The following is a 22762-nucleotide window of genomic DNA, read 5'->3' on the forward strand; positions in this document are numbered from 1 at the left end:
AGACGAGGAAATCACATCGCCGTCTTGACCCTTTCCCCTAAACCCAAACCCAAAAAACCACAGGCCGCAATAATCCCTGACTCGCCCCCGGGTCGATTTACTTGACGCCGTCACCTCCTCACCCGCAACTCTTCCAAGCGCTTGGCAAACTTGACTCGGCTCTCAGCGTCCGTTTGCAGAACCTTGAAAAGTTGTCCTATTCCTCCATTCGTCATAGGCCACCGGGCATTTTCCAGAAGTTTGGGTTTTGGTCTGTTCACTGCCATTGTCGTCGCCTTGAACAATCGCAAAAGTCATTAGCCGCCATACTCCAACTTCTCTGTTTCCAGCATCCAGGAAATCCACTTGACCAGTGCCCTTTCGTCCTTCTTTGCCGACGTCGTTGGCGTCTACCATTCTACTACATTCACAAATCGCCACCTGCCGGATACTCGCCGACATCGCCGAAATCATTTTCTATTCCGCTATACCAGCACATTCACAATCATTGCAACAATACCGACGACACCGCAACTATACTGATCTCTCCGTTGATACCGAAGAGATCTACTTGTTCCCGTGTCCCATCGACCGCAGCATCTTTGCACCGCCAAGGCCACTTGCGAGAACCTCGCAAGCAACAATACTACACTCTTTCGTTTGGGCAGACTCGGACCAGAAGCGTCCATACGTGAACTCACTCTCCAAGAGGGTAGCGCCACAGTCCCATCTCTGATTTGAAGGTTAAATACAGCAGCAAGAAAAGCAAACCCACCGACTTGCAGCCGCTCGCACCGAGTCTGCAACCCGCGAGAGTCTAGAGATCCAGACCCCTGCCGGCTAGTCCGCTTACCCCCCCTGCGACCTCGCTTCTTTTGGACAACTCTCTTGTTCAGTTCTGCTGGTGGTCTATCGACACACCTCTTTTCCATTCGGAGCATCGCCCACGCCTCCCTAACCACCCCCTGCCACCCGTACCCAAGCACGCCCCTCCCCCCTGTACGCCTTCACACCCCTGCACCCCTGGGATCTACAGCATTCCAGCCCACCCCAAGCATCCAAGCCCCCCCAGCAGGCACTTCCGTCGGCGTCTTGCTGAGACTCCCCTAAAAAACTAACCCCCTACTACGCTAGCACTTGACTAGCGACCCCCTGACAACCTGCCCACTCAGCCTCGTGGACCGCACGTCACCCACTGACGACTGGCTGTTCCGCATCCCTCTCTACCAGGCTCATCCCCAGAGGCTGGCCCCAGCAATTGCGACGAGACACATGAACTTCGCCGCACACCACGCTCGTACCCTCCTTTTCGTCTGAATATATCAGCCCAGCCTGCCCTCTTCACTCTCTTCTTACTTCGTCACTCTTCACCGAACCTCACCAACCAACAACAAAAGGAACACTCCTTCTACATCAAGGAGCCCTTGACTGTACTACGACTCCACTTGGAATCATCACCTCCACCTCCATATCCATCACCCATCACCAACCACCTCACCCTCAACCACATTCCACATACACACAATGGAGTCACGGTCACATCTCAGCTTGGCCGAGCTCAACGCCGCCGCCCTCGACCACTTCGTCTACCAACCCGTCAGCAAGTCCATGATCTCGTACTTGGCCGGTGCCGCCTACAATGTCATCTCATGCGACAGTGCTCTGATGCCTCCCGCTTCCGCAGAAGCCCAACGTCAACAGCAGCTTCCCCCGACGCCACCCAGGACACCCGAGCCCCGCGCCGTTCGCACCGAAGACGCCGACTTGCCTACCCTCGAGGCCTTCATCACACAACTCGTTGTTTCCTCCAACGTCCAGGTCCCTACTCTGATGTCTACCCTGGTCTACCTTACCAGGCTCAAGTCCCGCCTTCAGCCCATGGCCCGCGGTCTGCGATGCACAACACACCGCATCTTCCTTGCCGCCCTCATCCTTACCGCCAAGTACCTCAACGACAGCTCACCCAAGAACAAGCACTGGGCCACCTACAGCCACGTCAACAATGACTTCTCCAACTTTGGCTTCAGCAGAACGGAAGTCAACCTGATGGAGAAGCAGCTTCTCTTCCTCCTCGACTGGGAGCTCAGGATCTCCGAGGAGGACCTCTACCGCGAGCTTGACCCCTTCCTGGCTCCCATCCGCGCCGAGATTGAGGCCAAGCACGCTCGCCGCATTGCCCGCCGCCGCAAGCAAGAGGAGGAGATGCGCCGCAGACACGAGGAGATGATGTACAACACCTACCCCAGCCCCCCATCATCGCGTGCGAGCTCCCGCTCCCGCCTGGAATCACCCGACCACGCCCGCACCTACAGCGGATCTTCCATCACCCCTCCCGGTTTGTGCTACAGCAGCAGCTATGGCAGCTCCGTCAGCTCCTACGCTCCTTCAGTGGCATCGAGCCGGTCTCAATCGCGTGCCACCACGCCTCTCGACAACCCCGCCGACGAGCCGTACATGTACGTTCCCAACGGTAGCTTGTACGAGTCGCCAGTGGAGGTACACATTGAACAGCCTGCATCAACGCTTCCGAAGCGCAAGCCTCTTTTGCCCTACGAAATCAGCACCGAGGAGCTCCGCGACATGCAGGATGGCACAAAGGCCAAGCGAGCCCGCATGGGCCGCGGGATGTGGGGCCGCGTCTTCGGCGGCGCTGTGACTGTGCGGTAAATCCGCTGCGCAACACAATTTTCACCTTTGTCACAGCCTCCATTTTTTACAAGTTTTCTTGCGTTTTGAGCCACCCCCCAAAAAAGCATGGTGTTGGATTGTGCTATAGAGACATCCGGGGGAACAGACTTGATTTCACCATTCTTTTCCTTTTTTCTTTTTTGTCCGAAGGCGTTGGTAATGGACTGGTGGTACATGGACGACGAATCGAGGATAGAGCATCCTCGGCATTTGCATATATGGAACGGTGTTGGGCGGACATTCATGAACATGATTTTTCTCTTCTTCTTTGGGTCATTTGACGTCCTCGCATGGTAGAGGGTCGTCGTCGTGTGGGATTAGGATTGGGGAAACTGGCAAGCCACGACTTAGACAGTCTGGCACACATACTTTAGCCTAGCAGCAGTACGCGGGACACATCAAAATCGCAATGGCGACACCTGATACCCCTACAAATGAAAGCAACGGGCCTTGGCCTGCTTCCAAACAATCATTCCCAAGTTTTCCGACTTATTGGGTATCGTGAACGGTGAAAAGTGAAGTCGATTCCTGCTTGCAGCTTGGGACCAGACTTTGAGTGAGTCCGGGTTCATGGTCTACCTAGATCGGTTGGCGCTAAGGTGACGGAAAAATTTATTCTTGTATATGTCTTGGTGAGGTCCCCCTCGTGACGGGTGAATGCAGCCAGCCAAACCGGCGGTGTGGGGGTGGTGGTGGTGGTAGTGAACCGTGAGCAGAGGGACACACTGAAGGATTTCGCATTCAGCGGACAATGCGAGACATTTTGACCTCCCGTAAACGAGGCGATGCTACGCTGCCGGTCATTTCACCGTGTTCTCATGTCTGTCTGCGGCATCCCTCACGAGATCGCATGCAGTTTGGATTGTTACGATACTTTTTTTTTTCCCCCTGTCGGCGATGTAGTGAACCTGCCGTTCGATGATGCAGAGCATCTCTTGTTTTTTTTATTTTTATTTTAATACACCCTCTACGATGACGGGTCATTTCTGAAAGAGCAAAATTCTTGATTTGCACTGATTACATGACGTGCCATGACTTATTGTAGAAGCTCATGTTTTACTCCTGGACTGTCAATACCAATAGGTTTGCAGGTCGACAGGTCACTCTAGTCATGAACGTGCACCAAGCGACGTCAGTACGCAGGACAGGCAGGGCAGAATCAGTGTGCGCAGTACGGGGGCATGAATCGGACGAGAGAGTTTTTCTAATGCTGCAACCTTGTATCGGTGTGTGTGTGTCCTGTCTGCGCCAAATGATGCGGTCAGGAATCGGATAAAAGAAAAAACCTTGTAGAGCGTAGGGATCGAAGAGTTGCAATCGTAACGGTCTTTTTCGTCACACCCCGACTCTTGGGTAGACGATTTCGGCATCCAAGGGTACCGAGTATCCGTATTGGGGATTCTGGGGGAGGATTGAAGGAACCGGGGAAGGGAATAAGTGAGACCCATGGGATTTCCCGACGATGAATGCGGGTGTTGGGAGACCGGGTACGGGGTTTTACGGGGTGATGCCCTTAGCGAACGGACGGAGACGGACTGGAAGGTGGACGTTTACGTGCGGTAGTGGCTTCGGAAGGAGATGTGTACCGCAAGCCCGCAAGCCTCTAGATCTCGTTCTTCACCGATTCAAGGAGGGAAAAGGGGATGAGAGAGAAAACCAAAGACAGATTTGGAAGTTCGTTTGGATCGGGTTGACTACGGGCCTGTGGTTTGATTCACTCCCCTTTCCCCCTCCTCCACCTCCTCCCATCCTCCTTTACCTACACAAGGTACCTTATCGGAGAATAGCGGTCGACGATGCCGGTGCCGGCGGTGGGATCGGAGGAGGGGGGGGAGGGGTCCAGGCCTTGGATATCGCGGGGAATGGTCGATTAGCCTTGGAATCCGCTTGATGATAGCGTACCGTATTTGACATGAACACTGACACTGACAGCCCAGGCCATGACAGATTTCCAAAAATCCAACAAACCCACCAACACTCTAGATCTAGCCTTTTCCTTTCCCTTCCCTCTCCCCCCCTCCCATCTCTCCGCCCCCTTTAGATTTGACGCTACCGCTACGCAGTACTACGGTACTACGGTGCTGCCGCGAAATAAGCGTCGGGCATCGTCCCGGGCCTTTGGGTCAGTTGAGGGTAGGTAGGTACTCTTGAACCCTTCACGGAGGATCCCGAGAAAGGTGTCTCGCTGGGGAGGAGACCAAAGAGATGATTGCGTGTCCGCTTGTTTCCGGCTCCAGAGAGGAAAGTCCAGAATCCGAAAAGCACGAGGGAGTGTATGTCAGGGTTGACGAATTTGATCGTAATGCGGCTCATGATGTTTTGACATAACCCCCGGTGAATACCCAGCCCACCGGCCTTCCTTGTTTCGTCGTATTTTGGTCATCTTCCTTTTCGCACCCATCCTGCTTACCTTACCTGTGTATCCAACGGGTTTGAGAATAGGTACCCTGCATGATCGTTGTGTCTGGAGCGATGCACATGGAGGTGTCGTGTCGCACAATGTGGTTACACGGGTAACATGTCCGTTAATGAAATCTGCGATCAAACGGCGGAATGGCCAAAATGAGGCGGATGAGTACGTAGTATCTACCCAAAATTCGCCGACAAGGTTTTTTTCTCGATTCTTAGGGGCCCAAGAAAATGGTGACGTCTGTAAAAGGTGCCATCTTGGACATTTGGTTGGGCGACGGCGAAGAGAAGAGAGTTTCAACACTCTTCAAAGTTGGCTGTTGGTTTGCCTTGGGTTGGTTGGGTTGGCGTGGGATGGAGGGGTCTTGCTTGCTCAACCAACCCCATTTTTTAGACACGTATGTTTGCCCTAGTATGCGGTGAGATCCTCGTCCTTCGTCCAGGTACTCTTCGTCTGCGCCTCTAGGCTTCATTATCACAAGCTTGGAGAGAAAGTGAGAAAAAGAAAACAAGGTCCAGGTCGTTGCAGAATGCGCATCCTGGTGGATGATGGGGGATTCAGGCTGCAATCGAAGTTGGGGAAAAATGTCGGTCAATGATCGGAATCTGGGATTGGGAGAGGAGGGGGAGGGGTGTGTGCGCGAGCGATGATCGTGCGCCGTTCAGATTTCCGCCGTACTTTAGGATGTGCATGTGTGGCTGGGGTGGAGTGAAAAGGCAGCGAAGAATGCATGCCAGGAGGCAGGATTCTTAGGCTCCAACCCCGCGAAGGTGTTCCCCTCCTCGTACAGAGTACGATGCAGGTATTCATTCCTGCTCCTTGATCGTATGAGTGGATGAGGTTTGTTTGCTAGAGGTCGTGATCGTGATCGTGAGAAGGGACTTGGGCGGCCCAGGCCTTCCTTGCCCCTGGCCTGGGCTACCTAGGCATGCCTGGTCAAGATGCGGATACGTGGATGACAGTTGCAGGGTGTGCTCCGCTTCGTGTTCAGTGTTGGGCTCCAGTAAACTTGGGAGGACCGGAGCTTCATCCCATGCCTGGCCGCTGGCCGGCGGTCGGGGTCGGGGTGGGTCTCTCGAGAGTCGAGGCCGGCTCGGAGGGGCTGGAGGAGTGTTGAACAATCGACACTAGATGAGTCACGAGGTCGAGGGGCGGCGGGCCAAGTTTTGCGGTCGGATGACTGGCACTATTGGCTCAGTCTGACGGACCCAGTCGACGCTTCCCACTGCAACGCCCTCTGCCCGCCCAATCGACTCCCTGTCAGCTGTCTCCTTGAGGTTTGGTCTGTAAGGTATTCACCAAAAGCGAGTCCAGTGCGCCGGTCAGCTTTTGCCCAACGCCGGTGTGCGGCGTGCGTGCCGTGAGCCTGTCACATATGGTAAAGTACTGCGTACGCCTGGCCTGGGTGCGCAAGAACCCGCCCCCGGATTCGTGGATACGGGCCGTGGCAAAGGGTCGCCTCACGCCAAGGTCAAATGACTTGCATCCCTGCCACCCTGGTCGTCTGCTCTCCCGTGGGCCATGCCCCGCGCGATCCCACTGGCGTACTGCAGAACCACGGCCGCGTCGCGAGACCGAGGGCTCCGGCTGGGCGAACCGCGAAGTCACGGGGAAGTAAGTCAGCCTGCCGCCATCCACTGTGCCTGCACTTGTCCGGACGGCTATCTATACGGATACCAAGGTTGTTTCAATGTGGCTTGGGCCAAACGTTCGCTTCTTCCTCGTTTCCAACCTTGCCGGTATACTTAGCTGTGTAGGTTTCTCAGTGATTAGGTGTTTTAATTTTTTAATTTTTAATAGTTGGTCCACATTGTTGACTCTGGAGGCATTGGCAAACCTAACGGCCGTTGAGGAGCTGCTGCGCCGTGTCCTCAGCCCCAAGCTCTCAATCAGAAGCATGCGCTATTCGCCAAGATACTCGCGAGCTTTGTAGTTGCCGGTGAAAGTCTCGGCAAAAAGGCAAATGGCGAGAGGAGGAAAATCATGCCAATCCTATTGTCCCTTTGGACATGCCAGGCCTTGGCTGAGTAGCGTTTGAAGTGTCTGTAGTTGTTTGATGACGCCCATAGCGGAGCTCGCGGCTGACACGGCGATGCCAAGGAATACCTTCAGCACCCAGTATCTGTATCGAGCCCAGCCCCACTCGCATCGTGACTTTGAAGTTCAATATTAGGTATGTCGATCGCCGCATTATTGCCAATGGCAGGGCCGCAATGCCAAGACGAGGAATTTAGACGTTTGATCTTTGAGATGGTCATAGGCTTATCAGCGTAACAAGCTCGCACTGCCCCACTGTCGCAGAGGTGCGCTGACATGGGATTCAGCTGAGTTGTGTGCGCTTGCAATCGACGCGATGACGCTCCAAGCCCCTCCATAAGCCAGCAGAGGAATTAGCTCTGAGAGAAATGGATATGCTTGAGATTACTTGTCGCATAGTGCGCGTCAAAGGGGGTAGACGCAGTGTTGGTCGGTGCTCTCGAACTGGAAGCCTCTGACACAGTCTAAGCGGTTGGTCCGATGTCGACATAGCCTTGAGGCTCATCCCGCGTCCGTTCGCCGACCTCGGAAATGGGTACAACAGCATGCTATCCGAAGTTTTCCTGTCTCGACTTTTGCCGAATGATCTTGCACGGCCTTGGAAATTGTTCCAGAATTCTTCGTTGGAGCACGTTGCAGTCTGCTTGGACGGTTGGCGATGGCTAGCTGGACAGTTTTCGAAGGCGAAGCTTCGGCCGCATGGGGGCGCAGCGGTCCTGATGATTGGAGGAACCGAGAGGCCGATTTTGGCACGACCGTTGGAATTCTTCTGCGGTATACTCAGCGAGCAAGAATAGAGGCACCCAAGTCTCCTGACGGGTCTGAATTGAATGAAGTCGAAGTATCGGTTGGTAGAAGTTGCTCTTGTTTGTGTCATGAAAATAACTTACAGCAACAGTGTTGTGCCTCCACCAACGTGTCAGCCGCAAGCTGTACTACCCACGCATCGTTCTGTCAGAGGTTTATGGTGACGCCCCTTGGATTGTTTGTTCCACCCAAGCACGCGAGTGAGTAAGCTGGCGGAGGTTACTGTAGTATCTGAGAATGGCTTGTCTTGAGGTGCAGCCTGACAGATCGACAGGAACACACATGGCGATCCGCCGAGGTGTCATGGCGAGGATGAGTGAGCAATAGCAACTGCAGCTGCGCTTAGAAATCGGGGTCCACGTGGATCTTGCTGCGGCTAGCGGCTAGCGCGGTGCGGGGGAGACGCTATAGACGCTGTCCGATGAGGTTTGCCACTTGAAAATAGAAGATGGAACATGGATAGATCTAGTAAAGATCGATTGAGAGTGGGTGTGGTATAACGATGCGAGATGGAGATGGAATGTCGTAGATTAGAAGAAGAAAAGTGTATACCAAGGTGAATCGGATTAAAGGTTAAACGATGGTTTCCAATGGCCGAGTGCTTAAGGGTTCCACTGATGCCCAGTCGCTTCCATTGGTAGAGAGGGTAGGTGAAGAGATACAGGTAAGGTATCCTTCGTGCCTTCCGTTGCTTCTGGATATTAGAATGGAAGTCTCCAGTATGTTCCAGTCTGTATGTTCGAATACTCCGTACCCAAACTGCAGGCACCCTCGGGTTTGGCGTGTCGAAATCGGCGTGCCTCTGGTGCCTGCCCCTTGAGGCACTCAAATGAAACCTGGACGGACCCATTGTGAGCAAATTACGTCACGCGAATGTCTTTGGTACCTGAACAGACAGTGCCAACACAGTTTCTGGCCACCCGACAACGACAGTGCAATCACCGTGTTCCTGCAGAAAAAGTGGTGAGTCGCTGACTCTGATACCTGAGAATTCTGCACCGCACAAAACGCGCATCCCCAAAGAGGCAAAGGGCCATTCTGTTCAACATTTCCAAGCAGCACAATTGCCGCGCTGTAATTAAAAAAAAAAAAAAAAAAAAAAAGTAGAGTCAAACACCGAATGATCAAGAAACCCAGGGCTAAGTAAAACAATCGTAGAATTCTCGTACATAATTCATCTTTTCCGGCAGCTGCAGTCTTTTTTCGGTTGTGCTACATCAAAGGGACGTGGCATCAATCCCTCGCGTCGGCATTCATTTGGAGAAAAAACTCGGACACCGAGCTCTGAAGCAAACTGAACATCGTCTGCCCACGCTCATCTATTTGCTGCTCACTCGGCCTTCAATTCTACCAATTTTCCTTACTTCTACGCTTATTCCTACTTCAAGCCTTCGTATTTGGGCATCTCCCTCACGCATATCTCAAATAAGAGAAAAGTCAAGGACGGGTATAGAAGCTCCTGTAGCTTTCGGAGAAAGCTGGCCTGAGCTACTGCAAAACTCACACCTTGGTTTCAACTTTCGCGTCCAAGTCGCCCTCCCGTGAGCTCCCTCAACATTCCACTCAAGGCTGCCAACGCATCTACCATCCCTCTACACCGGCTCTATCATTTCAAATACAAAAAGGACGGCGACAACAACAACTAGCAGAAACACCGGCGACTCGGCCAACAGTCCGCGACGATGGACGACGGAAGGCATCCTCGCATCACCACCTCATTTCTGCTCGCCAACTTGCACTGCCCGTCATGCGTCTCTTCCATCCAGCAGGCTCTCCGGGAGTCTTCCAGTCACGATGTCATCTGGGTCTCACCAAACATTGTCACCTCCGTCGTCACCATTGAGCACAGGCACACGACAACCCCCGATATCACCATCCGGTGCATGGCCAAGTCACTTCAAGATGCCGGCTTCGAGATTTGCGGTGTCACAACCACGGCTGCCACGGAATTCGACATGGACACCATCACCTTCACCCAGCCTGATTCTGGTGTCATGGACATCAACGCCAACACACACAACGGCGGCGCCCTCAATGGCCTGCTCTCCTTCGCCCCGGGGTGGTCTTCTGATTCACCCGAGGCCCAGCGGGAGGCCCATCTTCTCAACTGCAAGCAATGCCGTGATTCAGAGGATAGCGGCGCTTCAACCGCAGACCTACTAAACTCACACGTCAACAGTGTGCGGAGCTCGCTCTACAATGGTCTCGACAGTGTCACAGCAATGGCGTCAGGAGGCTCAAAATGGAGAGTCACACTCTCTGTCGGCGGTATGACCTGCGCATCCTGCGTCAACACAATCAGCGAGGAACTCAACAAGCAGGAGTGGATCGACAATGCCACCGTCAACCTGGTCACCAACAGTGCCACTGTTGATATCAGAGACAAGTCCAACGCTTCAAAGGTCGCGGAAGCCATTGAAGACATGGGCTACGATGCCAGTCTAGACAGCGTCACGGAATACGCAGAGTCTGGCGATGACTTCAGCGGAGATGAAAGCGATGAAAAGAAATGGCGAGCAACCGTGGCGATTGGCGGTATGACTTGTGCCTCCTGCGCCAACACCATCACTGAACAGTTGAACAAGAAGGAGTACATCGCCAACGTTGCAGTCAACTTGGTAGCTAACAATGCCACCATTGACTTTATCGTTGAAGGCAAGCAAGACGACATTGTTCGGTCCATTGAAGATATGGGCTACGATGCTACACTGGACAGCGTATCAAGGGTCAAGATTGAGAATAAGGGCGCGCAAGAGAGGACGGTCCAGATCTCAATCAAGGGCCTCTACTGTCAACATTGCCCCAGCCGAGTAACGCACTCTCTCACTTCCTTCACGCACCGGCTAAAGGTCGTGTCCAAACCCACTCACGAGAAGCCACTCGTTACCGTAAAGTACACGCCCAGCGCGCCTTCGTTCACCATTCGACAAATCCTATCCGCCATCGATGCCGCCGATCCTGCCTTTAAGGCATCGATTTACCATCCGCCTAGTCTCGAGGAGCGCTCAAAACTCATTACACAAAAGCACCAGCAGCAGCTCCTTAGACGAGTCTACTTGACGTTTGTCATCGCCATCCCGACTTTCATCATTGGTATTGTCTACATGAGTCTGGTTCCCGACACAGACAAGGGCAAGCATTACCTCATGAAGCCATGGACTTTGGGCATCGACCGAGCCCAGGTCGCCCTATTCGTCCTCGCAACGCCGGTGTACTTCTTTGGCGCCGACGTCTTCCACAGCAGAGCTATCAAGGAAATTAGGAATTTGTGGCGCAAGGGCAGCAAGACGCCCATCCTTCGTCGATTCTACAAGTTTGGAAGCATGAACATGCTCATGTCGCTCGGAACGACCATTGCCTACGTTTCTTCCATTGGTCAAATGGTTGCTGCCGCCATCAACAGGCCTACAAAGGTTGACGACACGCAGTTCTACTTTGACTCCGTCGTTTTCTTAACTCTTTTCCTGCTCCTGGGTCGCCTAATCGAATCGTACAGCAAGTCGAAAACTGGCGACGCGGTCGAGATGCTGGGCAAGCTGCGACCTACCACGGCCATCCTCGTCACCAAGGACTCTATTGGTAAGACCACTGACACCGTCGTTGGCGTGGACATGCTCGAGTACGGAGACGTTGTGCGCGTGCCTCACGGTGCGTCGCCTGCCGCAGATGGAATCGTGGTACAGGGCGAAGGCAGCTTCGACGAGTCTAGCTTGACAGGCGAGTCTCGCCTCATCAAGAAGGCACCGGGCGACGAGGTCCACGCAGGTACGGTCAACAAGGATTCCGCTATCCAGGTACGCATCACAGGTGCAGCGGGCGCCTCCATGCTGGACCGGATCGTCTCCATTGTCCGAGAGGGCCAGACGAAGAGGGCACCTATGGAGCGCGTCGCCGACGTGCTGACGGCCTACTTTGTCCCCATCATCACCCTGATTGCCGTCATCACATTCTTCACTTGGTTGATTCTCGGCTACGCTGGCGTCCTCCCGAGAGACTACCTCGATTCGGAGGGCGGATGGGCTGGCTTTGCGCTGCAGTTTGCCATTGCCGTCTTCGTCGTCGCCTGTCCCTGCGGTCTCGCTCTCGCGGCTCCCACAGCCATCTTTGTCGGTGGCGGTCTCGCAGCCAAGCATGGAATCCTTGCCAAGGGAGGAGGCGAGGCGTTTGAAAAGGCCAGCAACGTGGACGTAGTTGTCTTTGACAAGACGGGCACGCTCACCGTCGGCGGCGAGCCAAAGGTTACGGACGCCGGGCTCTACCTCGAGGGGAGCAGCCTCGAACGCGGCATGGTTCTGGCCACTCTACGAGCGATTGAGGAGAACAGCAGCCACCCCGTAGCAAAAGCCATCGTCTCCCACTGCACCTCGCAGACGGATGCCTGGGTCGACGTCGACAGCCTTCAGGAACTGCCCGGCAAGGGCATGAAGGCCACGAACCGCGGGGCGAGGCCCGACGAGGCATTTGACATGATTGTCGGCAACGAGTCGCTGATGCGCGATCACGCCGTCCACTTTGACGAAGGCGTGTCCTCTCAACTACAGAAGTGGAAGAGCGAGGCTAGATCGGTCGCCTTGGTCGCCACTAGACCTACTACTACTACTTCTACCACAACGTCAGACGACCACCCCTGGACCCTCGTCGCGGCGCTCTCCATCGCCGATCCCATCCGGCCCGAGGCGGTCCGCATCATCAAAGCCCTCCACGAGCAAGGCACCCGCGTGTGGATGCTCTCGGGCGACAACGTCGTGACCGCCAAGGCCGTTGCGGCCCTGGTGGGTATCGACCCGGACAACGTGCTCGCCGAGGTCCTCCCCTGGGAAAAGGCGGACAAGATCACGTACCTGCAATCGGTCCTCAAGGCGCGGGCTGGGGGCGGCGGCGACGAGCACACGGGGAAGCGCGCCATGGTGGCCATGGTTGGGGACGGTATCAACGACTCGCCGGCGCTGACCAAGGCGGACGTAGGCATCGCTATCGGCAGCGGCAGCGACGTGGCCATCTCGAGCGCGGATTTCGTGCTGGTAACGAGCGACCTCCGAGCCGTGGTAACGCTGCTCGCGCTCAGCCGGACCGTGTTCAGGAGGATCAAGGTTAACTTTGGGTGGGCTGTCATCTACAATCTGCTGGCGATTCCCATCGCCGCCGGCTGTCTGTATCCGATTGTCGTGAATGGTGGGCGGCAGCACGTGCGGCTGGACCCTGTGTGGGCCAGTCTCGCAATGGCGCTGTCTAGTATCAGCGTCGTGCTGAGTTCGTTGGCGTTGAGGAGTAAGGTGCCGTGGCTTGGGTTCCGGGCGAAGAAGATTGAGTAGGGGGGGGGGGGATTTTGAATTCAAGTGGACGCGTGAGAGATGATGAATCTGGCGGTTGTGCCGTGTATAATCACTTGTTGTGTTACTAGAGGATACCTATGTGCTGAATAGAGAAGAGCATCATTGAGCACCATTGAAGAGAAGTTTCAAACATGACGAGATGCCTTTTACAATTTGAGGCTCAAGTCCCTATGCTTTTCGCTCTTTGATTCCTTGTCTACCTCAAGACGCCAGTTGCTGCATTCTCTAGCCGTGCACGTTCATGTCAAGAGAGATCAAATTGGATGAGGATTACATACGCCGCGCAAAAGCCACGACTTCGTACGAAGCCCAGCTCACCCATCCCCTTCATCTATGCACCCAACTTTAGGCCAACTTAATCAAAACTACTCGAGAGACGTGTTTATCGCGCAACTTTAACAGATATATCTAGAAATGGTTTGGGTAGTTCGAGATAGAGGTCGAACTCTCCCTCTGGAAAGGACGGACTGCAATTGAAGTGGAGACTGTCCGAAAGCGGCAAACAGAGGTGATCATGGAACGACATGTATAAGATTCCAATGACAGCACGGCTGATGGGCTTCAAATCTTTCGTCCAAGCCAACTAATTATCAAACATCAATTCTTTCCAGTTGCATTCTGGCAATGACATAGTTATCTGTGTTGTGAAAGAAGTACGGCACAACATGACTGAGCAATGAGTACGGGGTGTAGTTGAATGGTGACGACGGAGAGCGGAAGCCGATGCCGTGACCGAGCGGATACCGCATCACCCGATTGCCGGACGGGCCGCCCGACAGCCTGGAATCAATGACACGAGCAGTGAGACGGCCGCCACTGATGAATGTAAAATGGTCAGAATCTGGGGCGAAAGAGGCTTGCATTTCCGGATGGTCGAGCACGCAATTCTGAGCCCAGACCAAAGATTGCGGATTTGGTAAGCGGAAGTGCCTTGGGTGCACCGGTAGGCCCAGGGAACGTGGAGGGAAGGGACGTCGAGTGGATCGGAAATGGTGCAATGTGGGGCCGTTGCAGATGGATCCCGGTCGTTCATTGGCGCGCGATGGCGCAATTGTCCCCTAGTCGCAATTCTCCAAGCTTCAACAATTTCCAAACGCCGAGTTTCGCACGCGAACAAGCAGCAAGAAGCAGACAGCAATGCGCCTGCCACCAGACAGCAAGATGCCTGACAAATGCCCGTCTCTCATTGCCTGCTGCAATGGAGTCAATGGAGTGCGCTTCTCGGTTCCCGGTGCTACCAGCTAACCGTGCTTGTAAGGTGAGTGCCGGCTAAAGGGTCTCCTTTGCCGGTCCTGCTCTCACTTTTTTTTTATATGCTCGGAACCTGTTCGGAGTCTTCTTAGACGAGGACCTGTCTTGAACTTCTTCCTCTCTTCCCTTCTTACCTCTCCTCACTTACAAACCTCAAGGTCCTCCTAGAACGAAGAAGCTCCTCTCTCGTTCAGGTTGACGCAAGTGACTTGTACAACTTGCTCTTGAGTGTCCCAATTGTCTCTTAGTAGCAACCATTCTCTTGCGAGTGGTGAGGCTCTGTCTTCTGGTCCTCCGTGTATTTTGGACCATCTTTAATCACATATTCTTTGCTGTACTTATTCCCAATTCGTCCCCTCCAACCGCTCCCAAGATGCAGTTCAAGCAGCAAGAGAGCACCGGCTCTGCGGCCGCCGTTGACGCAAAGTCGCCGCCCTCGTCCGTCCCTCAGAAGAAGGTCTCTTCCACCCTTCCCTTTGGCCAGCCCGTGGCCCTCTCCTCCATCTCCGGTCCTACCTACGTGACGGCCCAGCTTCTCGTCCAACAGGTCGCCTTCCTGCTCTCCGACAAGATCTTCTCCTACTCCGCTCCCACCTTTGACCTCGACGTCGCCGCAAAGGCCTGGGCTGAGGCCAAGGAGCGCAACATCCACGGCGAGACCACCGACCTCATCCAGCTCCAGACCAGGACCGGCGCCGGCGCCCTCGCTCTCGGCTACATCTTCAGCCCGGACTTTGACCTGGCCAAGAGACACCTGCCCCAGACCCTGCTCGCCCCTACTCTGAGCTTGAAGAACCTCCGCGGCGCATTGGACCAGCTGAGCCTGTTGTACGGCGTCGCCTCCCCCTTCGTCGCCCACGTCGCGGCTCTCGATTACGATGCCGCGAACGGCCTCGTTTCCGACTACGACACTGCTCTGCGCACCGCCGAGGATCTTGGCCTCGGCTTGGTGGCCAGCTCCAGCGCCTACGAGACTCAACACATGGCCCTCTTCGCCACCCTCATGGCCGCTCTGATGCCCACGCTGCACATCTACGATGGTGTTAGACTCGCCCGCGAGACCTCCCGCGTCGTTGATGCCCTCAGCCAGAGCGGCATCGCTGACCTCTACAACAACATCACCTCCGAGTCCACTGGTGTCTCTGAGAGAGCCGCAATCTCTTCCAAGGTTGCTGGCCTGTTGGACGTCTTCAACAAGCACCTCGACCCCACCGAGGACCACGAGAGCCAGCACACCGCGCTCCTGGCCACTCTCATGACCGCCCTCACCCCCAACCTGGGAGTCGAGGACGGCGTTAAGCTCGCCAAGCAGACCCTCAAGGCCTCGGACGCTCTCAACAAGAAGGGCGTCGCCGAGACCTACAAGAAGATTTCCAGTGAGGTTCAGTCCCTGAACAAGAGACTCGATGACGCCGGCAAGGTCGTCGAGCTCCTCAGACTCTTCAACAATGAGCTCGGCACCGCCTACAACCTGTTCGAGTACCACGGACACGACCAGGCCGAGGCCGTCCTCGTCGTCTTTGGCAGCGCCGAGACCCAACTCGCCAAGCAGGTTGTCACCCGCCTCGCCGCCGACGGCGCAAAGGTCGGTGCCATCAACGTCCGCGTCTACCGCCCCTTTGTCGAGGAGGCCTTCCTCGCCAGCATCCCCGCCTCCGCCAGGACCATCTCCGTCCTCGGCCAGGTCAAGGACGAGCTCTCCGTCAACGACGCCTCCCTGCAGTCTGCGCTTTACACCGACGTCCTGACCTCCATCTCTTTCTCTGGAAAGTGGCGCCAGGACCCCACCGTCTCTGACGTCAAGTACTCCGCCTCCGAGGCCCTGACGCCCCAGACCGTCGCCGACATCTTTGGCAAGCTCCTCAGTGCCGAAGCCGAGTCCAAGCCCTTCCCCGCCTTGGTTCAGGCGCACCAGTACACCTTCTGGGACGTTGACAACTCTGTCGCCGTCGACTCTCCGGCTGTTGTCAGCAACTTGCTCTCCCGCGAGTCTACCAGCAACGTCTACGTCCACGAGTCTTTCGACAACCTGCTTCAGGGTGGTATCGTCCGCACCGACATTCGCAGCTCCAAGAAGGCCATTGAGGCGCCCTACGCCGTCGAGGAGGCCGATGTCGTTGCTGTTGGTGAGGAGAAGCTCCTCAAGGATCTTGACATCATCAAGAGCGTCAAGGCTGGTGGTAAGCTTCTCCTGAACCTCCCCAGCTTCAAGGAGGAGGATATCGAGAAGCGCCTCTCCCCCGTCGTGCGCAAGCAGATCCAGGACAAGTCCATCGAGCTCTACATCCTGGACGCCTCCGCCTTTGCCGAGAAGGAGTCCCAGGCTGTCAAGGTTCTCTTGGAGTTTGCCTTCCTCCAGATCGCCCGCTCCGACATCACCGCCGAGGAGGTTGCTAAGATCGCCCTCCCCGAGGCCTTCTCCAGCACCCTCGCCGAGACCCAGGAGGCCCTGAGCCAGGCCCTTCGCAAGGTCGAATCCCAGTCCGCCTGGGCCGAGCTCCCCGAGGACGTCGTCGTCAGCCCCCTACCCGCCACCATCAAGCCCAACAGCTTTGTCGGCTTCGACAAGGAGGAGGCTGAGGAGACCTCCCAGCTCGTCGACTGGCAGGCCGCGGCCAAGGGCCTGGCCTTCAAGGAGGCCTACGGCACCGAGAGCGCCCTGCGCCCCGAGCTGCCCGTCAAGACCCACACCATCACCGTCAAGGAGAACCGCCGCCTCACCCCCGGCAACTACGACCGCAACATCTTCCACATCGAGTTCGACCTCGGCGACTCCGGTCTCACCTACGACATTGGCGAGGCCCTCGGCATCCACGCCGAGAACGACCACGAGGAGGTCAGCGCTTTCATCAAGTGGTACGGCCTCGACCCGGAGGCTCTCGTCCAGGTGCCCGCCCGCGAGGACAACGCCGCCTTCGAGACCCGCACCGTCTACCAGTCCCTCAAGCAGAACATTGACGTCCTCGGCAAGCCCCCCAAGCGCTTCTACGAGGCCCTGTCCGAGTTCGCCGCCGACGAGCGCGAAAAGGCCGTCCTCGCCAGCCTCGGCGGTGCCGAAGGCGCTGCCGACTTCAAGAAGCGCTCCGAGGTCGACTTCGTCACCTACGTCGACATCCTCCAGGAGTTCCCCTCGGCCCGCCCCTCTTTCCACGACCTCGTCCGCATCATCGCCCCGCTCAAGCGCCGCGAGTACTCCATCGCCTCCGCCCAGGCCGTGACCCCGACCTCGGTCGCCCTCATGATCGTCGTCGTCGACTGGGTCGACCCCCTCGGCCGCAACCGCTTCGGCCACGCCACCCGCTACCTCTCCGCTCTCCCCGTCGGCGCCACCGTCGTCGCCTCCGTCAAGCCCTCCGTCATGAAGCTTCCCACCTCCTCCAAGGCGCCCCTCATCATGGCCGGTCTCGGCACCGGTCTGGCGCCCTTCCGCGCCTTCGTCCAGTACCGCGCCCTGCAAAAGGCCCGCGGCGAGGAGATCGGCTCCATCCTGCTGTACCTCGGCTCCCGCCACCAGCGCGAGGAGTACCTGTACGGCGAGGAGTGGGAGGCCTACGTCGACGCTGGCGTCATCACGCACCTCGGCGCCGCCTTCTCGCGCGACCAGCCGCGCAAGATTTACATCCAGGACCGCATGCGCGAGTCCATGCGCGACGTCGTGCAGTCGTACATCCGCGACGAGGGCAGCTTCTACCTGTGCGGCCCCACGTGGCCCGTGCCTGACGTGACGGACGTGCTGATGGAGGCCATCAACGTCGAGGCCAAGATGAGCGGCAAGAAGGTCAATGCCCGCAACGAGATTGAGAAGCTCAAGGAGGATGGCCGCTACGTCCTCGAGGTGTACTAGTTTTTTTTGCGTCTTGTGTACTAGACATCTGTTTGGCATATTTCTTTGTACATAGCAGGGCTACGGTCCTATCGAAAAGTTTCCTTGTTACTAGCCAGCTTTCTGGATTAAGCAATTGAGTCAAATCGGACAAGCATCAAACATTTACTACACTTCATGCCATGTGCCGTTGTCCTTGTTGTGAATGTCCGAATGATCAGCACAACTCATTATTTCAGTCAACAGCGTAAGATACTTTCAAAACAACGCTCTCAGCCTTTGAAACCTCGAGACATCATCTCTCAAGCGTTATATCCCTCTATCCTATCAAGTGACTGACACAATCATCTGCCGCTCAATAAGGCCAGCACGCTAAGTACTAACTAGTATATAAAGTAGGCGTCACGGTCGAGTGGACCGCAGTCATAAGCAAAACAGCCAAGTCCATGTTGACGGACAGTGGCGGTATGAGGATGAGCCGGAGGTATGGCCGGCTCTTGTCCTCTATCGAGTGTTGTTGCTCTAAATAATCGAAGACCTGTTCACCAGTACTGCCTTTTCCTTCTTTACTCTCTACTTATTCGTTTGGCAATATACCTCAAGAAGCTTAGAAACAGGATGATGAGAAAGATAGTAGTGATATGACAGCAAGGTCAGGTATCTAAATACATTGGCCGGGATGTTACTCCGCCACTGACCACTGAGATACCTGCCGGTCAGCAATACAGTCACCACTAGGTCCGGTCCTCCTTTATGCAAAGTCTCACGCCCGGGCTTTAATCAAATCAGCAGCCTAAAATCTCGTCAGTTTGCCTCTCTTCCCTTTCACTTCTGCACCTCTGCTCATCATCACCATCATCAAGACTCACCTTCTCAGCAACAGCATACACAGTCTGCTGCGTATACGCCCCCGGCAAATCAGGCATCACACTCGCATCAACAACACTCAACCCCCGGACCCCATATACCTCCAAACCCTCATCCACGACCCCTCCCAAAGCCCTCGGCATCATAGCCGCCGTGCCGACAGGGTGAAACGTCGTCGGACTAATCATCCTCCTCACAGCCTCGCCCAGCGCCTCGTCACTCGTAACATTCGCACCGGGCACCGTCTCCACGGGCGCGTAGCGCGCCAGTGTCGCGGACTCGAGGAAGTACCGCCGCGTGAAGCGGATGAACTCGATTTGCACGGCAAGGTCGGTGGGGTTGCTCAGCGCGCGGTAGTCGACGACGGGTTCGGCGAAGAAGGGATCGCTGGTGTTGAGGGAGATTGTGCCGCGCGAGAGCGGGTGGAGGAGGACGAAGTTGCTTTCTGTGGGGCTGCCGCGGAGGAAGAAGTTGTAGAAAGCGGCGCCGGGGGAGCGGAGAGCTGCTGCGAATGCGGATTGTTGGGCTGCGTAGCCTGCTATTACGGTTGGGTGTGTGTCGGGGGGCAGGTGGGCTGAGGGGGGTTGGGATTCGTAGGCGAATGTGATGGCTTCGAAGGAGGGGGCTATTACTGGGAAGGGGAGGAAGGTTGCGACGTTTCCTGCGCCGATGGTCAGAGGTCCTGGCGGTGGATGAAGTGTCAGTAAAGATTCGAGTGATGCGGTCTTGGGAGGGGGAGGTCGTACCGGTTCGGTTTGCTTCGAACTCTGCTTTAGCTTCGTCGATGAAGGTCTGGTTGTTGACGAGGTCGGTCATATCCGGGTGGACGTCGAAGTTTGTGACTTGATGAAAAAAGGTGTCAGCAAATTTCCAACGCTGTATGCCTTTGAAAAGGAAGATATCGAAGCTCACAGGTAAAGGTAGCCCCAGCACCGACAGGGTGGTCCTGGAAATTCTGTCCCACGCCGGGCAAGTCGACGACGACCTCGATCCCAGCGGCCTCGAGCAGTGCTCTCCCGCCTACGCCGCTGCGCTGAAGAATCTGCGGCGTGTGGATGGATCCCGTAGCCATGATGACCTCCTTTCTAGCCTTTACGATCCGCGCACCTTTGGCGGTAGTGGAGTTTGCCTCGACATAGGAGACCCCTACGGCGGTCCGCGTCTCAGCTTCGATGTTGCCGTCGTCGTCAAAGAGGACCTCCAGGACCTTGTGCCCGGTAATGGTCTCGTAGTTGTCCCGCGCGGCCTCGATGCCGTCCCAGTGGCCTCGCCTTGCCATGGAGCGCGTCACGGTGGCCGGATCGAAGGAGGTTGGGTACCAGAAGACGCCTGGGTCGCCGGCGCCCGAGTCGGCGGGGAAGTCGACGCCCTTGATCTCTTTGAAGGCTTCTACTTCGGTCTCTGTTGTTGCGGGCGGTGCCTTTTTGTTAGCATGATGCTTCCACATTGTGAATCAGCGGGCGATATTGAAAAGAGGAATAGATACTCAGCATAGGCCAGTGGAAAGTCGGAAACGAAGCGTGGATGCCGGATGAGTTGCCCCAGAAGCTCGCGTCGTACTTGATGTCGAATTGCTCGGTCAGCTCGGGGGTAGGAGGGTGGAAGTTCCACGCCTGTTGTTCCATTGCTTCATCAGCCACAAACACTTGATAGAGGACAGAAAGAATGATTCTAGAGATCGGGATTTCTCACCATTTTGAAGTAAGGCAGCAGGCCATCCCAACTCCATTCCGAATCATTCCTGAAGTAGGACCCCCATCTGTCGTAGTCCTCCTTCTGGCCACGGTGGACCTGCATGGCGTTGACGCCCGTTGAGCCACCGAGCATGACGCCGCCAATTACGTTGATCTTGCGGCCGTTGAGACCCTCTTGGGGTACGGAGGAGAAGTTGAAGGTGTGGGACTGGTTACGCCAGGATAGTAGGCCAGTCGTCACGGTATTCACCTGAGATGAGTTGTCTTTGTTAGGTTGTTAGCTCCTGTTCGACTCTCTGGAGATGTACGTTTCAAGAAGAGATCATAACTTACCGAATAGCCCAAGCTCAATCACCAGGACAGTATCTTGCGAGTGTCAAAATTAGCATAGTGTGGTCCTCCCCCTGCTTCTGGGGCGAACTTACGCTCGCCGCTTTCAGTCAATCGATCCGCGACTGTCAAGCCGGATGTACCTCCTCCAACGATAACGTAGTCGTACTCTGCATTGACGTCACAAGCTCTGGGAAGGATCCTCGAGTGGGCGATGGACCGGGGAATACTTGATGATATACCGCCCGGGATACTCATTAGCAAGAGGCCCAAGGAGGCCATATGGGCAGAGATCTTTAGCATTCTCAGCTCGCTTCTTTGAGTTCAACAATATCTAGGCATAGAGAAAGAGATTAGAGAAAAGTTATGGATGTGCTTCCTGAATCCAACATTCTTTTCTCATGTTTATATAGTTCCGATCGAAAAGACTTTGCCTACATAGCGAGAGGGCCATGCGAGGCGAGCTTGGCGTATTTGCCGCCCACGATGATCTCTGCTGCTCTTCACGCCATCAGCGATGCCGATTCGCGTAAAAACACTGCAGGTGCCATTGTTATGTGATTCTGCTTTGGGAGAGCGCCAACGTTGCAGCGCATCATGTCCTGCAGCCATTGTCGAGAGCCTTACTCACGCAGCCTTGGCTCTATTGTATCCGGCTTCAAATCATGCCAAGTTGACAAACCCTCTTCCAAGTAAGCTTCACAATGATTATTCCAAAAGTCTACCAGATCTTCTCATATTCTATCACAGAACCCGAAGACAGCCAGACCGGTCCAACTTTGATCTCTCCATCTCTCAGACGGACTTTGTCTTAAGGAAGGAAAAGACACCGGCGAGTGATTCAAGTTATTGTTTGCCAGCTGCAGCTAGCCTCATCACAGTCATTACCCCTCATCTTGATATCTTTCTGGTCAATAGCATTTCTCGTCTCGCATGACAAGCCGCATCTTCCATGTATGCGGAAACGCGGGAGGGACTGCCCAGGCTGTCGGGTAAAGTCGAGGCGTGCCCGAATAGAACGGTCCAGGCGTGAAACAGACCTCGCATTTTGACAGAGACGGACTCGAGTTTCCATTTCCTCTGGCGCGAGAACACATGCGAGGTTGCGTGCAGAGGCTGCGCCGCTGGTACGCATCGGGTCACGCCATACGTTTTCTTTCGTCTTTCTGGAGCGGGGAAGCTGACCAGAATGATGCGGGTGCCTGGAGCCCTCCCGGGCTGTAGTTTCGTTTCTTTTCTCCGTCCCGAGTGGTAGAAGGTGTTCTTGTCATTCGCCTAGTCCGACCGTCAAGTCGGAGTTTTGATTTCAGGAATTATTGAAATATTTCGTACGCTGCGTCGTCGTTTGACCATAACTCATGAACAATTTGGCAAATCTCACGGTTGATTTCACACGGAAGAATGACCCATCCGTATAGATCCGGGACCTAAAGCATACAGTTATGAGGTTCAATTTTCCTAGGCTCCCGTCTAATATGCTACATATACTTGGTGTAGGACACCATCACGCTCATTGTAACGTTTGCTACATACACAAGAAAGG

The 22762-nt window shown here is 55.3% G+C and overlaps 4 protein-coding genes across 4 annotated transcripts; 3 read left to right on the forward strand and 1 right to left on the reverse strand.

Annotated features, from left to right (window-relative positions):
• Window positions 1-1503: 1503 nt before the first annotated feature.
• BDZ83DRAFT_575341 (cyclin domain-containing protein) lies at window positions 1504-2646 on the forward strand (the record flags this gene model as incomplete). Its single annotated transcript, XM_060504802.1, has 1 exon — window positions 1504-2646. One exon carries the CDS (start codon window positions 1504-1506, stop codon window positions 2644-2646), a length of 1143 nt encoding a protein of 380 aa, XP_060366012.1.
• An 8135-nt stretch (window positions 2647-10781) lies between these two features.
• On the forward strand, window positions 10782-13254 carry BDZ83DRAFT_617414 (E1-E2 ATPase-domain-containing protein; the record flags this gene model as incomplete). Its single annotated transcript, XM_060508028.1, has 1 exon — window positions 10782-13254. A coding segment is annotated over exon 1 (2204 nt), but the record flags the coding sequence as incomplete, so codon positions are not given.
• Window positions 13255-14878: 1624 nt separating this feature from the next.
• BDZ83DRAFT_575304 (FAD binding domain-containing protein) lies at window positions 14879-18349 on the forward strand (the record flags this gene model as incomplete). The annotated part of the gene is made up of 1 exon (XM_060504795.1): window positions 14879-18349. The coding sequence occupies one exon, from the start codon at window positions 14879-14881 to the stop codon at window positions 18347-18349; it is 3471 nt and encodes a 1156-aa protein (XP_060366014.1).
• A 742-nt stretch (window positions 18350-19091) lies between these two features.
• On the reverse strand, window positions 19092-21477 carry BDZ83DRAFT_575285 (uncharacterized protein; the record flags this gene model as incomplete). The annotated part of the gene is made up of 8 exons (XM_060504792.1): window positions 19092-19121; window positions 19198-19877; window positions 19942-20037; window positions 20108-20596; window positions 20682-20808; window positions 20888-21153; window positions 21223-21255; window positions 21315-21477. The coding sequence occupies 8 exons, from the start codon at window positions 21475-21477 to the stop codon at window positions 19092-19094; spliced, it is 1884 nt and encodes a 627-aa protein (XP_060366015.1).
• Window positions 21478-22762: the final 1285 nt, after the last annotated feature.

The sequence above is a fragment of the Colletotrichum acutatum genome (genome assembly GCF_030867785.1).
Source record: "Colletotrichum acutatum strain CBS 112980 chromosome Unknown BDZ83scaffold_36, whole genome shotgun sequence".
Classification (NCBI taxonomy): domain Eukaryota; kingdom Fungi; phylum Ascomycota; class Sordariomycetes; order Glomerellales; family Glomerellaceae; genus Colletotrichum; species Colletotrichum acutatum.